Below are 14,532 nucleotides of genomic sequence, written 5' to 3'. Positions count from 1 at the left end.
AGGCTAGACCCTATGGCTATCCTTACACTGATAGATTGGTCCATTCAAGAGAGACTCTATCGTGACAGTTATACTTACACACCTGAGTTTGGTGAATTGTATCTTATCAACCAGCGATACACAGGGTTCTTTGTCCCCCCCATTGACAGCTATTATACTTTAAATGTTAATTCTGATGATGGAGCTCGCCTGTATCTCAGTCCTAATGCATCAAGAGATCACAAGGAACTGGTGGCTTATATACTGGGCCATACTACCAGCTGGAATCAAATTGATACTCAAATATCCAAACCAATCTACCTCAGAGCTGGTATGTGTACTGAGCCATTACTGATTGTACATGTACATGTATTGTCTTTGTACAGGTGAGGCTTATTATATGGAGGGTGTCCAGCTACAAGGGTATGGTCCATGGAGGTTTGGTATTGGGGCTAAGATACACAACCTGTCCTGGACTGAAGATGTTGCTGATATTGACTATGAAGAACAAGTTATAAGAACAACATCCACTGTAGTACATGAGACACAAGTAAGGGGTGGGGCAGGGGGCAGGGCTAATGTAAGGGGTGGAGCTAAAGTTTAATGAGTATCTTGTATTAGATGTTGAGTCTAATGGCGGCTCCCAGAATACAGTCTCTCATTATTGATTTGGATCCTGATCAACCAATCAGTTTCAATCTAACATTTGACGGCCAAACCACACCTCCTCTATCATCAGCTGATAATGACACAGTGATCAATAATGCGTTGAATTCACTTGAATCAATTCAAAATATCGGCAGTGTCAGTGTTATCAGTAATCGATCAGCAGATGATATTTTAGAATTATTCGTTATATTCCACTCCACTCAGCCAGTAGTACCAGGACCAATTGAAGTATCATCTAATGTCAATTCTACTAGCGATACAGAACAAGGTCTTCAACTACCAGAGCACTTCAGTCTCTCCTTTGGTACTAGATCCACTCAAGCTCTCTCTGTTAATTCAACTAGCTCAATGATATCTAATAGTATCACTGATCTCTTCTCCACAAAGTGCAGTATTTCCAGCCCAGGGGTGATTCATTTCAAAGACTCTTATGACGTCTCTATATACCGTTACAGTTATTATGGTACTCTGGACTCCAGCGTAGAGCCTTACTGTGGGCGGTACAGTATTAAGAACCCTTCAGTACTCTGGAGGTATGACAGATCCAGAGATGAGAGGACCAACACTGTTAATGAACCAGCCACCATATCACCTTTTGGACTGAGATATGTAAGTCCACGTGTATTATTATTAATTTATTATTTATTAGGTTTTTTTCATAATAAAATTATGTATTTATTTCATAATATTATACATTATTATTATTTACAATGTTGTTGTTATTATTTACAATGTTGTTGTTATTATTTACAATGTTGTTGTTATTATTTACAATGTTGTTGTTATTATTTACAATGTTGTTGTTATTATTTACAATGTAGGTTTGTTTTGCTCATTATGGTCCATTGCCTAACTCAAGACTAAGACTCACTGTCAGGACTACCTCCTTTCAAACCTTTAACTTCCCAGTCACACTCTCTGAGGACCTGAGCAGATGGAACTACATGTGTGTTGATGTATACCCAGTCATTCATGAGAGGTTCGGCTCACCTAGTGGTCTTTATAATCTGACTCATGTGAGGTTCAATAGTGGGACCTATCCTGACTTCTGGATTGATGAGTTTAGCATTACAACAGCAAAAACTTCTGGTATGAGAAACTATTTGTATTACATTAATGATCTTTCTGCTCTCTCTCTCTCTCTCTACTAATACAGTTCAACAGACAGTACCAGCAGTAAGGCCCAATGGAATATTCATTAGTTCTGTAGAAACAACATCAATAGATCCAGTTCCCTCCACTCTATACTGTACTGACTACACTGACCCACTAACCTGTCTCATACCATACAGACAATTCACTGTAGAATACACAGCACACCACTGTGGATATGGTATGCCATTGATCAGTACTTCTCCTAGCTACACTGCTAAAGTATCAAGACTATTAGCTGGTTCTCCACCAGTGGGGGGATCATTTGACCTCTCATTTGAAGGAAGAACTGTTTATAACATATCAGCAACACTAACTGGAGGAGAAATGGAGGCAGTATTAGAGTCTGGTCTACCTGATGAAGGAGGATTCACTGTATCCAGGACTGGAGTATGTTCAGGATATTCATGGACAGTGAGATGGACCAGTAGACCAGGAGACCATCCTCTGATGGTGACTGATGGCAGTAGACTGGAGGGAGTTGTGGCTCAAGTGTCTGTAGAGTGGAGTGTTGATGGTGGTGTCTGGATGAGACCACTAAGAGGAGACATGCTGAGACTACCTGAACTCAATCCACAGGTACTATATAGTTAATTCCTTTATACATGAAGTAACTTGGTGCTATAGCAGCATTATGATCTTTATGCAACTTATTTGCTGCCAATAATAAAAACCTGCTCTATTCTGAGTACCAGTTCTTAGTTGCAAGTTGCCTCTTTTATAAAGAAGTACTTTATTTATATTTAATTCTTTCCTCTCAATAGGTTGAGGTATCTGTCAATGGCATCCCTGCTTCCTGTAGATCAACTAACTGTTCTTTCACTTTCACTTCAACTAACAGCACTCCTCTTGTCACTGGTGTCTCCCCAGTCTCAGGAGGGCAGGACGGGTCCACTATCAACATTTATGGTTATAACTTTGGCGATGATGTTGCCAAGGTAACGGTTACCATAGGCGACAGTCCTTGCATGGTTCAAAGTCTTGATTCTGGTCTGATCAGGTGTATTCCTGGTCCCAGTGTGGCCGGTATCAGTCCCATTAGTGTTCATATTGATGGTATGGGTTATGCTGACATTGATGACAATATAACCTTCACTTATTCACTGATACTGCACTCAGCCTATCCTAACTATGGCAGTATCAGTGGTGGTAATACAGTCACGTTATCTGGTACTGGATTACCAGTGATACCTGCTGGAGCAGCTTCATGTTATTGCAAAGACTGTTGGCCTTGTCTTGGTTCCTCCTTCCCTGATGTGTATGTGTTATTTGGTGACTATCCCTGTCTTGTTGCTAGCTCTAACCTAACTCAATTGAGTTGTATTGTCCAGCAACATGTACCAGCTACAGTGAATGTATCAGCCAGTGTCAATGGAGTCACTGCAGTACTTGCTGATGAGTATGAGTATAGTACTGATGATGTGTCTGTCATTAGTGCCATCACTCCATCAATGGGTCCTTCCATTGGAGGTAAGGATATACTGTAGCTCAATAGACTTTGTGTGTAATTGATTCAATACATATACATGTTCTTATGTTGTGTAGAAGTTTGAACTGATTCCAATCAAAATTGGATTTTTCACAAATTTTTTAAGTTGCTCCAAAATTAGGCCAAAGTCCCTGTACTATAGTACATAGAATTCCAGAAAAAGTCTCCAAGAGATTTCTCCAATTTAATTAATACTAATGACTACATTAAATTATTATTATTATTATTATTATTATTATTGATAGGTACTACTGTCACTATTACTGGTCAGCGTCTATCAAACACCACTTCAGTGTTTATTGGTGGATCAATCTGTGACATTGTATCAGTATCAGTATCAAGTATCACTTGTATCACATCAAGATCATCTCCTGGTCAACATATCGTTACTGTTGAGGGTAATACATCATTCGGTATAGCACTAACGCAATCAATAATTGATCAACCTGATATCTTAACTCAAGGATCCTTAACGCTAACACAATTAATGACTAACGATATTCCAGTCGGTCCTGTGGTCACTGGTACTCTTAACTTCACGTACCAGTTCCTTGTAACCAGTGTCACCCCGTGCAGTGGGTCGCTGGTCGGTGGTAATCAGTTAACAGTTAAAGGGAGTGGGTTTGTGTCGGGTCTCGGTGTCCACATGAGTGGGTCGGACACTGATTGTGTCATTCATTCAATGAATTATAATGAAATTAAATGTACCTTACCTCCAGTCACTGGAACCAGCCATACCATCAGCAACAATGGAACTGACCCTGGTTAGTGTAATCATTGTGTTGTGTTTATTTATTTATTTATTTAGTTCGTGGTTTATATTTTGCTTGGTCCCCATCAACCATTGAAATACTCCAGGGAGACAGCATTACTGTAAGTATAGCACTACCCACTCTACATATTTATTATTTTATTATTTATATTTCTAGTGGCAATGGGATGGTTCCAGATTTGTCATTCCTCAATATTTTGAAGTACACCAGACCTCTAGCCTCATGTCCAGTTCTCATGTACCGGGCGGGTTCCGTTCAGCCTCCAGTGTCACTGGTAATTACACCAATACCTTCACTGCTCCTGGTACTTACTACTATACCACTGATGTTAATGATGCTTGCCTCAACTGTTATATGAGTGGAACTGTCATCGTTAGATCAATATCAGATATACCGTCTCAAATCAGTGTTAACTATGATCGTGCTATTGAAGCTGATTTCAAAATGGAAGGAGAAGAATCAGAGTCTAACTGTTATTCTTGTAGCTCAGTCCACAATAATTCAGAGGTCCCTACATACCTCTACAGCACCTGTGACACTCCATTAGTCACTGAGGTAAACCCTCAGTACATCAGTATAGGATCAGTCATTACTGTCGAAGGGACTGGTTTTACTGCTAACAGCAGTAAGGCTAGTATCACCTTTAGTGACTGTCCCTGTCTTGTACAAGATGTCTACAACGAGACTACAATAACTTGTAGACTGGACTCATCCTGTCAACCAGCCCCTTACACTCTCCTGCCTCTCTCTCTACTCATTGATAACAAGGGGCATGCCTTGTTACTGGGACCAGAGGGAGTTGTAATTAAACCAATAGTGACAGGGTTATCCCCATCAAAGGGCTCTGTACTGGGTGGTAACGTACTCACAATAACTGGTCATTCATTTGCTGAGACTGATGATCTAACTGTTCTTATTGCTGACAAACAATGCGACATGCTATCAGTGAACTACACTAGCATACAGTGTATTGTACCATCCTCTGACTCCGCCTTTAACTCCTCCCACCTTGTAAACGTCACCTACTCCTCTCAAGAGACCCTTCTTTGTGTAACGGCAGTGGGTGGAGACTGTTACTATGACTACGAGCCTGATAATACCCCAGTGGTTGAGTATGTGTCTCCGGGCACAATAGGAGGTGCTCATAATACGACTCTACTGATAACGGGGTCACTACTGTCAGGGCAGTCGCTGGTATGGGTGGGCTATACTGAATGTGGAGGTGTATCGATGACTGGTACTGATGATGAATCAGTCAACATAACCTGTACTGTATCACCGATACAAGCTGGAGACTATAGACTAACAGTCCTTACTCCAGGGTATGGCTATGCACTGTTTGATGATGTGGAAGACAGCCTGATCACTAGTCAGTTGAGAGTGGACTCCATATCTCCAGTTAGAGGTAGTACCAGAGGTGGTACTCAACTCACGTTATCAGGTATTGGGTTTAGTTCACTCATGAACAATAACTCAGTCAATATCAGTGGCCAGCCTTGTCTCATCAGATCCAGCAGCTATTCTTCAATCACCTGTGTCACTCCTGATCTTAATGGTGAGGGAAATCACACTGTTGACGTTACCGTGGCAACCCCAGCCTTTCACAGACGCCCACGCAGAGAGGTGTTCAATCCATTGATATTTGAATATGATATTGAGGCCACACCCACAATAACCAGTGTGAGTCCTACTAGTGGTCAAAGAGGTGATCTCATTGTTATCAGTGGTGACGGGTTCTCTACTAATATCGGGGACACTAGTGTTAGTATAGGTCAGTCAGTCTGTAATGTCACCAGTGCCAATGGCACTACCATACAGTGTTCACTGGGTACTAACTTTGTCGGCCGGTATCCGATTGATGTGAGGATTGACGGTAAAGGACGGGCTACTGGTGATCTTGTGTTTACCTATACCCTGATAGTGTCTGGGGTCAGTCCTAGCAATGGTAGCTTTGCTGGTCTGAATACAGTAACATTGAGTGGTATTGGGTTCAACCCTGTGGCCATTAACATCAGTATATGTGGTAGAGTGTGCAGACAGAGCTCTCAGAGACCATCACTGACTAGTCTATCATGTATAGTTCCATCATTCACTGATACACTCACCAATGAGAGTATAACCAGCACTGACTGTGATGTGATCATCACTAGTCTATCAAACACCATTACACTAACTGATGCTTATAACTTCAACAGGGACCTCACTCCTACTGTTCACAGTGTCAATCGTACAAGAGGAGGTACTGCTGGAGGGTCCCTACTATTGATAGGAGGGACTGGGTTCACTTCTACTGTTAACGTCACTATAGCAGGGACTGTGTGTACAGTCAGAGAAAATACCAGTACTTCTATTGTCTGTGAGACTGGTCCTGCTGGTGTGTCAGTCACTGCTACTATAATGGTCTTTGTTGATGGAAAAGGATTCGCTATATCTAATGTCACCTTCCAATACGTGGACCTGTGGAGCTCTGTGTACACGTGGGGTGGGACCTCTCTCCCAGTTGAAGGAGACTTTGTGATAGTCTCATATGGACAGACCCTGGTCCTTGATATAAAGACCCCGATACTAAAGATATTACTGATACAAGGAGGAGAGCTAATCTTTGATGATGAGGAAGATGGCGTTGAGCTTCACTCAGAGAATATACTAATAACTGGAGGGGGGCTGTTACAGATTGGGACAGAGACAACACCATACAAGCACAAGGCACAGATTGTGATGTACGGCCACAGACTATCACCTGAGATACCATTGTACGGTGCTAAGACCCTTGCCGTCCGTAACGGTACCCTGGACCTCCACGGTCTACCGATAAGGGACACTTGGACTCGTCTTAATGCCACCGTGAGACCTGGTGGCACTGAACTGACCGTCAAACACAATGTATCGGACTGGAGCATTGGCGGGAAAATAGTACTAGCATCTACCAGCTACAGTCAAAGAGAGAATGAAGAACTGACGATCACTAATATAACAAATGATGGATACACAATTCATGTAACACCTCCAGTGAGTTACACTCACGTGTCACTGATACAGACCATTCATGGACAGACCATTGAAACTGCTGGGGAGGTAGGCTACCTCACTAGGAATGTCGTCGTAAGAGGAAACAGAAATGACGAATGGAACATACAGTTTGCTGATTGTCCTCAGGAGTTCAAACCAGGACAGTTTGATGTACAGACCTGCTTTGGTGGTAGGTTTGGAGCTGAAGTTATTGGAGATGAGTTTGGGTCTCAGATAATGTTACACAAAGGACCCAACGACAGGATAAGAGGACGTATTGAGTTTATTGAGGTCACTCATGCTGGTCAGGCCTTCCGTCTCGGGCGCTACCCGATCCATTTTCATCTCAACGGTGACGTGAGTGACTCTTATGTTAGAGGCTGCAGTATTCACCATACCTTCAACAGAGCAGTGACAATACATGCTGTGGATAATCTACTAGTGGAGAGGAACGTTGCCTTCAATATAAAAGGACATGCTTATTTCTTAGAGGATGGTATTGAGATTGGTAATGTAATACAGTATAACCTTGGAGTGTTTGTAAGGGCCTCAAGCTCACTGCTAAACGTTGATATCACACCCGCTACCTTCTGGTCAGTGAACCCAAACAACACCTTTAGACACAACGCGGCTGCAGGTGGGACACACTTTGGTTACTGGTACCGCCCACCGACCCACCCCACGGGCCCATCCTTCACCACTGCAGTTAGACCAGTCAACGACCCAATGGGTGAGTTCTTCAATAACTCAGCTCATTCCTTCGGCTGGTATGGTATATGGATATTTCAAGAGTACTATCCAGTTAACCAAGACACCTGTGATACCGTTACACCAGCTGTCTTTGACTCACTCCTTGCCTGGCGTAATGATCGTGGGATTGAGTTCTCTGAAGTAGGAGCAGTCCAGCTAAAAAACAGTGTTCTTCTTGACAATACTGTTGCTGGTGTAGAGTATACCCTTGTTAAAGCTGGCTGGGGTAAGAGTGGAGCCCTTATTGAGAATATTCTAATTATTGCCCACTCTGGCCTCCGAGAGGTTGATGATGCTAGGCTGAGGGGAGGTCCCCCAGTCTGCACTGCCTCGGGTGTTAAAACACCTCATACTTATTTCTTTACAGTGTCCAACGTGACTCTTGTCAACTTTGATGAAGATGGTTGCTATGCTTTAAGAGCTTGCTCTCACTGTAGGGGTATGTTACAGGGTGGGTTTGAAGCAAGGTTTGAGAAACTGACGTTCACTAACAGTCCTAATAAGGTATTCTGGCAATGGGAGAATGAGAATGTGTTCCGAGATATGGATGGGTCACTGACGGGTCAAGCAGGAGGTGCCTTAATACCAACCTCTGGTCTGTTGCCCCCCACTCTCTGTCGTCATGACGACTCGTCATCTAGTGGTGGTGTGAATGGATCAGTCTGTGACCCAGGGCTGGAGTTTGTTAGGTTTGCCATGATTACCCCAGTCCCCTCCTCCCTCATGTACAGAGACCTGATGATAAGCAACGAGCATGGATCCACTGTTGTACCTTTTGTCCTCAAGAGGTTGATTCATGGTGCAGGCTACATGGCTTTGTTACCGACCAGAAGAGTCCACCAGTTGGACTGGCCTGGTGGAGAAAGGTTTGTCAACATCAGTTACAATGCACTTTATTCCGGTATCAACTCATCTGAGTATTTGTGGATCAGACATGATTTCAAAGACGTTGTCAACGGTATCACACTAAATGGTGTTGAAAGTAATTCCAGTGATTCCCTACCAGCTGGGGGTGTGTCCTCCATAGGTGATTGGTACAGTGATGTGAATGAGACTACTGTCACTTACTATGTCAACGGTACTAACCCGTCATGTCCTGTTGATGTGTCAGTAGTATTCTCCTCCTATCAGTGCTTCTATGAGAACTGTATCCCTCCTCCTCCTCCTGAACCAGTCACCCCACGTCCCCCTGGTCGTCCCAGTGTCACTCAGATGTGGTCCAATGTCTCTATATGGCCTGATGGGTCCCTCCCTTCCAATAACACTGATGTGTATATCGGCTGTGATCTTTACGTACTGGTGGATGTTCCTCTCCCAGTATTGAACACACTGACAGTATGTGGTGGGTTAGAGTTCCTCGATGATAGGGACCATGTTCTTGAGGCTAACAGGATCCTCATTGATGGAGGAGGAGTACTAGTCGCTGGTCGCAATGAGACTCCGTTCCAACACCAGTTGATGATAATACTGAATGGATCACTTTCATCTCCTGAATACAGACTACCTAACCTTGGTCCTGTCTTAGGTGCTAAAGGGCTAGGAGTGTTTGGTCAGTTATTGTTACATGGCAAAGAGACCTCACGTAGCTGGACAGGATTAGCTGAGACAGCAGGACCAGGTACCAGTACAATCCAGTTACTGGAGCCTGTTGATTGGAACCCTGGAGATGAAATAGTGATAGCAGCTTCTTACTATGAGATAGGTGAAACAGAGGAACGTGTTATTGCTAGTGTCAGTAACAATGGACTCACGTTGACACTGACCCAGCCATTAGGGTTCACTCACCTTGGAGGAGAACATAACACTGAGTGTTGTAAAGTTAACATCAATGCTGAAGTGGGTCTCCTAACACGTAACATTAAGATTCTTGGTACTCACCCTAACGCCACCACCGACCTATCAAAGACCCAGTCCTATGGTTGCAGGATACTGGTCAGTACCTACTACAACACTTCCAGTGGAGTTCACACCGGACTGGCTAGGTTGTCAGGGGTGGAGTTTAATGGGTGTGGTCAGGAAGGATTTGTGGAGAATTTTGATCCTCGTTTCTCAGTCTCATTCCTAAACACTGGAACCATCATTGGTAACAGCTCATACATCAGATCCTGTTCATTCCACAATGGCTACAGTACTGGTATCGGGGTATTTGGTACTGATAACATGTTCATTCATGATAACGTCATTCACAGATCAGTTGGACCCTCTCTAAAGCTGGCCGGCACTGGTCACAGTATTATTAATAATTTAGCAGTAGTGGCTTTGTTCCCTGGGACCTATCGCTCTCCTGAAGAACCTTTCAACGATGAATGGACTGCTAACTTTGATCTAGTAGACGCTGAGGATTACTCTTTAATAGGTAATTCAGCTGCTGGTGGCAGTAAGGCAGGATTCCACACTAATGGAGAGAACTGCCTCCTTGATAACTTTACACCAAAATGGAGGGACAACGTAGCCCACTCCACGCTCCATGGTATCCACATGGGCTATAGAGATGGGTACAGCAGTGGGATCAATGGCTGCTCCTCCTTCCACAGTTTTAAAGTATACAGCTGCTATCATTATGGCTTCTTCTCCTACTCAAGGGCTGGAATAATAATAACTGATTCTTTGTTTGTTAATAACTATGCTGCTACCTTCACTGCAGTAATGGCCCCTCCTTCTCGCTCTCATGTCGTTGGTAATAAAACCGTCATTATAAAGGATACTAAAATAATGTCTACTCTACATCCTAATGGAGGATCTGTGAATTGCACTGAATACAGTCGTGAGCCAATCATTGCTACTCACCGTACATCTCACCGGGGTTTGAATCGTGGTGGTGCTCATGTGGGAGTCATTCTCACTTCTTTTGTATCAGGAGTGGGCCACTTCCCAAAAGCAGCCTGGTGGAGTATCATCAGTTACCCAGCCATTAATGGTCTGACTAGTTTAACCAATGTCACTTTCTGTAACTTTGCTACTCACTGCAATCAGAAACCAGAGGCAGCCATCATGACCCACCCTGGCTCTGAGGATTGCCAGCATCCTCTCTGGACTGAGAGGATCTCATATGAGCTAGGATCCAATGCTTCTAAATTCTTCAACCACAACCCGAACTTGGGTAGCATTAACCCGTCAGACTGTGTTGATATGGATTGTGACGGACTCAAGAAGATACTCATTCGTGATAATGATGGGTCCTTCCTTGGAACCCAGGGACTCTCTACTCTAGTGTCTAGATCAGAGCTGGAGTGGGACGGGGACAGGAGGCGTGGTCTGGGAGACTATCGTATCCCAATTGCAATGTTAAGCAGACCCAATGGCAGTAGAATAGATCCTGACGTTATATACCCAAACAAAGGTATCTACAGAGGGTCCTCCTGTGAGTTTAACACAGACTACAACAGCTACTCTTGTGCCGGTATTGATCACCTCATGTTAGTGATTGAGAGTCTTGATGCTGATACTGAGGTGAGACGTCTCTCCCCAGTTGGTGTTGGTGCTGATGGATACATTGACCTCATTAACGGGCCACAGGATCACGGCTGGTGTGGTGGCTACACGTGTCAAGAAAGGATATCAACATTCTTTGCTATAGTAGCAGCTGGTCTCAACTATACTATCGGCCTCACTAGTACTAATCCTCAGAACACTAACTTTATCTTGTTACATGCCACAGACTCTCAATCATTGCGTGTTGCTTACATTTACAACAATCCTCAAAGACTTGACGTCTATGTTGGTTCCGAGTACATAATACCCACCAATGGGTACTTGCAGGATGGAAACCTTCGCTATCGTCGAGGAGAGAACTTTATTCCGTCTCTGACCGAATCCCATGGAACTAATTATTACGACAGGACGGAGAAGAAACTTTACATCATCGTAAGAGGAAATGCCCCAGTGAGAGTTGAGACCACACCCGTCATACAGCTGGGTATTGACTTGCCTCCCGTCACTGTGGATGAGTTCTTTGAAACTAACCTGATACAGAACCTTGCGTTGCTTCTGGGCATCAGTCCGAACAGGATCAGAATAGTCAACGTTGTTTCTGAGGGAGGGGCCAGGAGAAAGAGACAGACTGAGGAACGAACAAGAGTTGAGATTGAGATTGGGGACGCACCATCAAATGAAACAACAACAGAAAACAACAACAACAACAACAACAATGGTACTGATACTGGATATGACAACACAACAACAACAACACCAACAGATTCAGAGGACACTGTCTACAATGAACTGGTCAATATCACTACTAAAGTAGGTGAGGTGATACAGACAGGTGAACTCTCTCAAGAGATTGGTTATATGGTACTGGACGCTCAGATCACAGAACCACAGCCAATGGTGACTGACCCAACCGGAGGAGTGAGGGCCACTAATGAAACTGGAGGACCTCAACCAGGAGACAATGGGACAGCATCACTCCCAACCTTCAATGAACAGCAAATGATGGAAGAGAACGAGCAGAGGAATGAGACAACATCCATTGAGCTGAGTATTCCTACTCAACTACGTATCATATCTCTACCATCAACCGGAATAGAAGGTATCCCTATGAGCAACCCACCTCTTGTCTCTATGTTTGATGGACGTGGGAACGTCATTAGTACCCTTGGTGTTGGGTTACCATGGTTACTAACAGCCAGTATAACCAATAGGATTGAAGGGGTGTTTCTAACTAACGGGACTGCCAGTATTGGCAATGGTATGGGTCTATTCTCAGGGTTTACCTTCAGTCATTCCGGCACTTATCAGCTGATATTCACTGTAACCTATCCAGCAACTGCTAATTTTACTGTCACAGCATCTACCTCTATAACCATAGCAACCCGTGGGTTACGCCTCTCCTTAATAAGAGGACCTCCTAGAACTGGTAACACCACGTTCCCCCTCCCAGGCTCCACACTAGTTCATGTGATTGATGCTCATAACGGAGAGGTTGCTGATAGTCTGGGTTGGAGGGGTAGGGCCTGGTTCATGAGAGCTGTATTGATTGATGGTAGTGACAAGAGTCAGAACATGATGAATAGTGTTCGTATTGTCAATGGGACTGCTTCCTTCCCTCCGTTCCATATAACCAGTCCAGGGTCTTATAGGATTAGGTATTCCGTCTATACAGTACCTAGCAGTCCGGCTAATGAGTTACCTGAGCCCATTGAGTCTGAACCTATTGAAATCAGTGAGTATCAAGTGGCCCGTTACACTGTCACTTACAATAACAGCTATCCTGATATTATTAGTGGACATGAGGAGGCATTCATATCTCATTTCACCAGTCAGCTAATGTCCTCTTATCCTGATATATACTTATTCAATGTGTCTGTCACTGAAGGAAGTATCATAGTGTCCTTCTCTGCTACCAGTTCCAATTTGAACTCTCTCCTCTCTTTCGTAGAGTCACTGCCAGAATCTCCTGCTATTACCACTCTCAGTTTCCGTGGCAACTCGTTGGAGCTGGTATCAGTGTCTCAGGGTCCCCCTGTGACCCCGCCCCCTACCACTCCCCCTACGGAGAGCACTGACAATAAACTGATAATCACAATAATATCGGCCTCAGTCAGTGGGGCTGTGCTCATTGCTATAGTCTGTCTAACTATCATCATATTCGCTTACAACTGTTACAAGGTCAAAGCAAGAAAGAAGAGATATTACCGAGGACGTGGTAAGGGAAGCATTTATGGAGCTCATTCCTCAACAGTCTATTCAAACAAGCCGATATTTGATGAGAGTGAAGGAGGTTTCCACACTTATCATCTTGTGTCTGAGGGATCAGGGAAGAAGAAATCTTATGCTGTTGCCATGGAAACGGAGTCAGTTAAAGACGCTCCAGTGGAGTATGCTAGTATTGATGAGAAGGGGGTGGAGCTTACCAGATACACGACCATTGAGAATGAGATGAAGGAGAAGGACACTGGGTTTAATGGAGAGAACCTTTATGAGAAGGTTAAAGATGGAGATAGTTTCCATGACGACGAGAAGAAGACTGAATCAAACGTTTATACATACCTTTGAGTTAATTAATTATTAATTAATAATTAATTAATTATTACTTTTGTTTATTCAGCTGCTTTATTAACATTGTCAAATATCATCAGTATTTTTATTTTTGTCATTATTATTTTTGTTGTTTTTTTGTAGTAGAACAGTTATATCTAATATTACGTATTTATTGTGTCTTTTGGTTTTTAATAATTATTTTAACTGTCATTCATTGACTATGCTGAGAGTAAAATTATATTTCCTGATACATATACATGTTCTTATGTTGTGTAGCAAATTTGAGTTGATTCCAATAAAAATTGAATTTTTTATGAATTTTTAAAGTTGCTCCAAAATTGGGCCAAAGTCCCTGTACTGTAGTACAGGGATTTTTGTCAGATTTTGCCAAAAATAAAATTTTGAGAATTCTTCATTTTAATTTTTTTCCTGATACATATACATGTTCTTATGTTGTGTAGCAAGTTTGAGTTGATTCCAATAAAAATTTAATTTTTTATGAATTTTTAAAGTTGCTCCGAAATTAGGCCAAAGTCCCTGTACTATAGTACAGGGACTTTGGCCAAATTTCGTCAAAAATAAAATTTTGAGAATTCTTGATTTTTATGATTTTTTCTGATACATATACATGTTCTTATGTTGTGTAGCAAGTTTGAGTTGATTCTAATAAAAATTGAATTTTTTAATGAATTTTTAAAATTGTTCTGGTCTGTGTTCTTTCTTCAGCCA

The 14,532-nt window shown here is 42.9% G+C and overlaps 1 protein-coding gene across 1 annotated transcript; it reads left to right on the top strand.

Annotated features, from left to right (window-relative positions):
- The first annotated feature begins 6 nt into the window (after positions 1–6).
- Positions 7–14,028, top strand: LOC100636871 (fibrocystin-L). Its single transcript, XM_019995773.1, has 9 exons — positions 7–310; positions 366–529; positions 601–1,257; positions 1,470–1,737; positions 1,805–2,379; positions 2,565–3,270; positions 3,535–4,053; positions 4,098–4,162; positions 4,219–14,028. Exons 1-9 carry the CDS (start codon positions 13–15, stop codon positions 13,816–13,818), a joined length of 12,852 nt encoding a protein of 4,283 aa, XP_019851332.1. The 5' UTR covers positions 7–12; the 3' UTR covers positions 13,819–14,028.
- Positions 14,029–14,532: the final 504 nt, after the last annotated feature.

The sequence above is a fragment of the Amphimedon queenslandica genome, unplaced genomic scaffold, assembly GCF_000090795.2.
Source record: "Amphimedon queenslandica unplaced genomic scaffold, v1.1 AMPQUscaffold_13434, whole genome shotgun sequence".
Lineage (NCBI taxonomy): Eukaryota > Metazoa > Porifera > Demospongiae > Haplosclerida > Niphatidae > Amphimedon > Amphimedon queenslandica.
The sequence above is the reverse complement of the archived record's forward strand: the minus strand, read 5'-3'. Positions and strand labels throughout refer to the sequence as shown.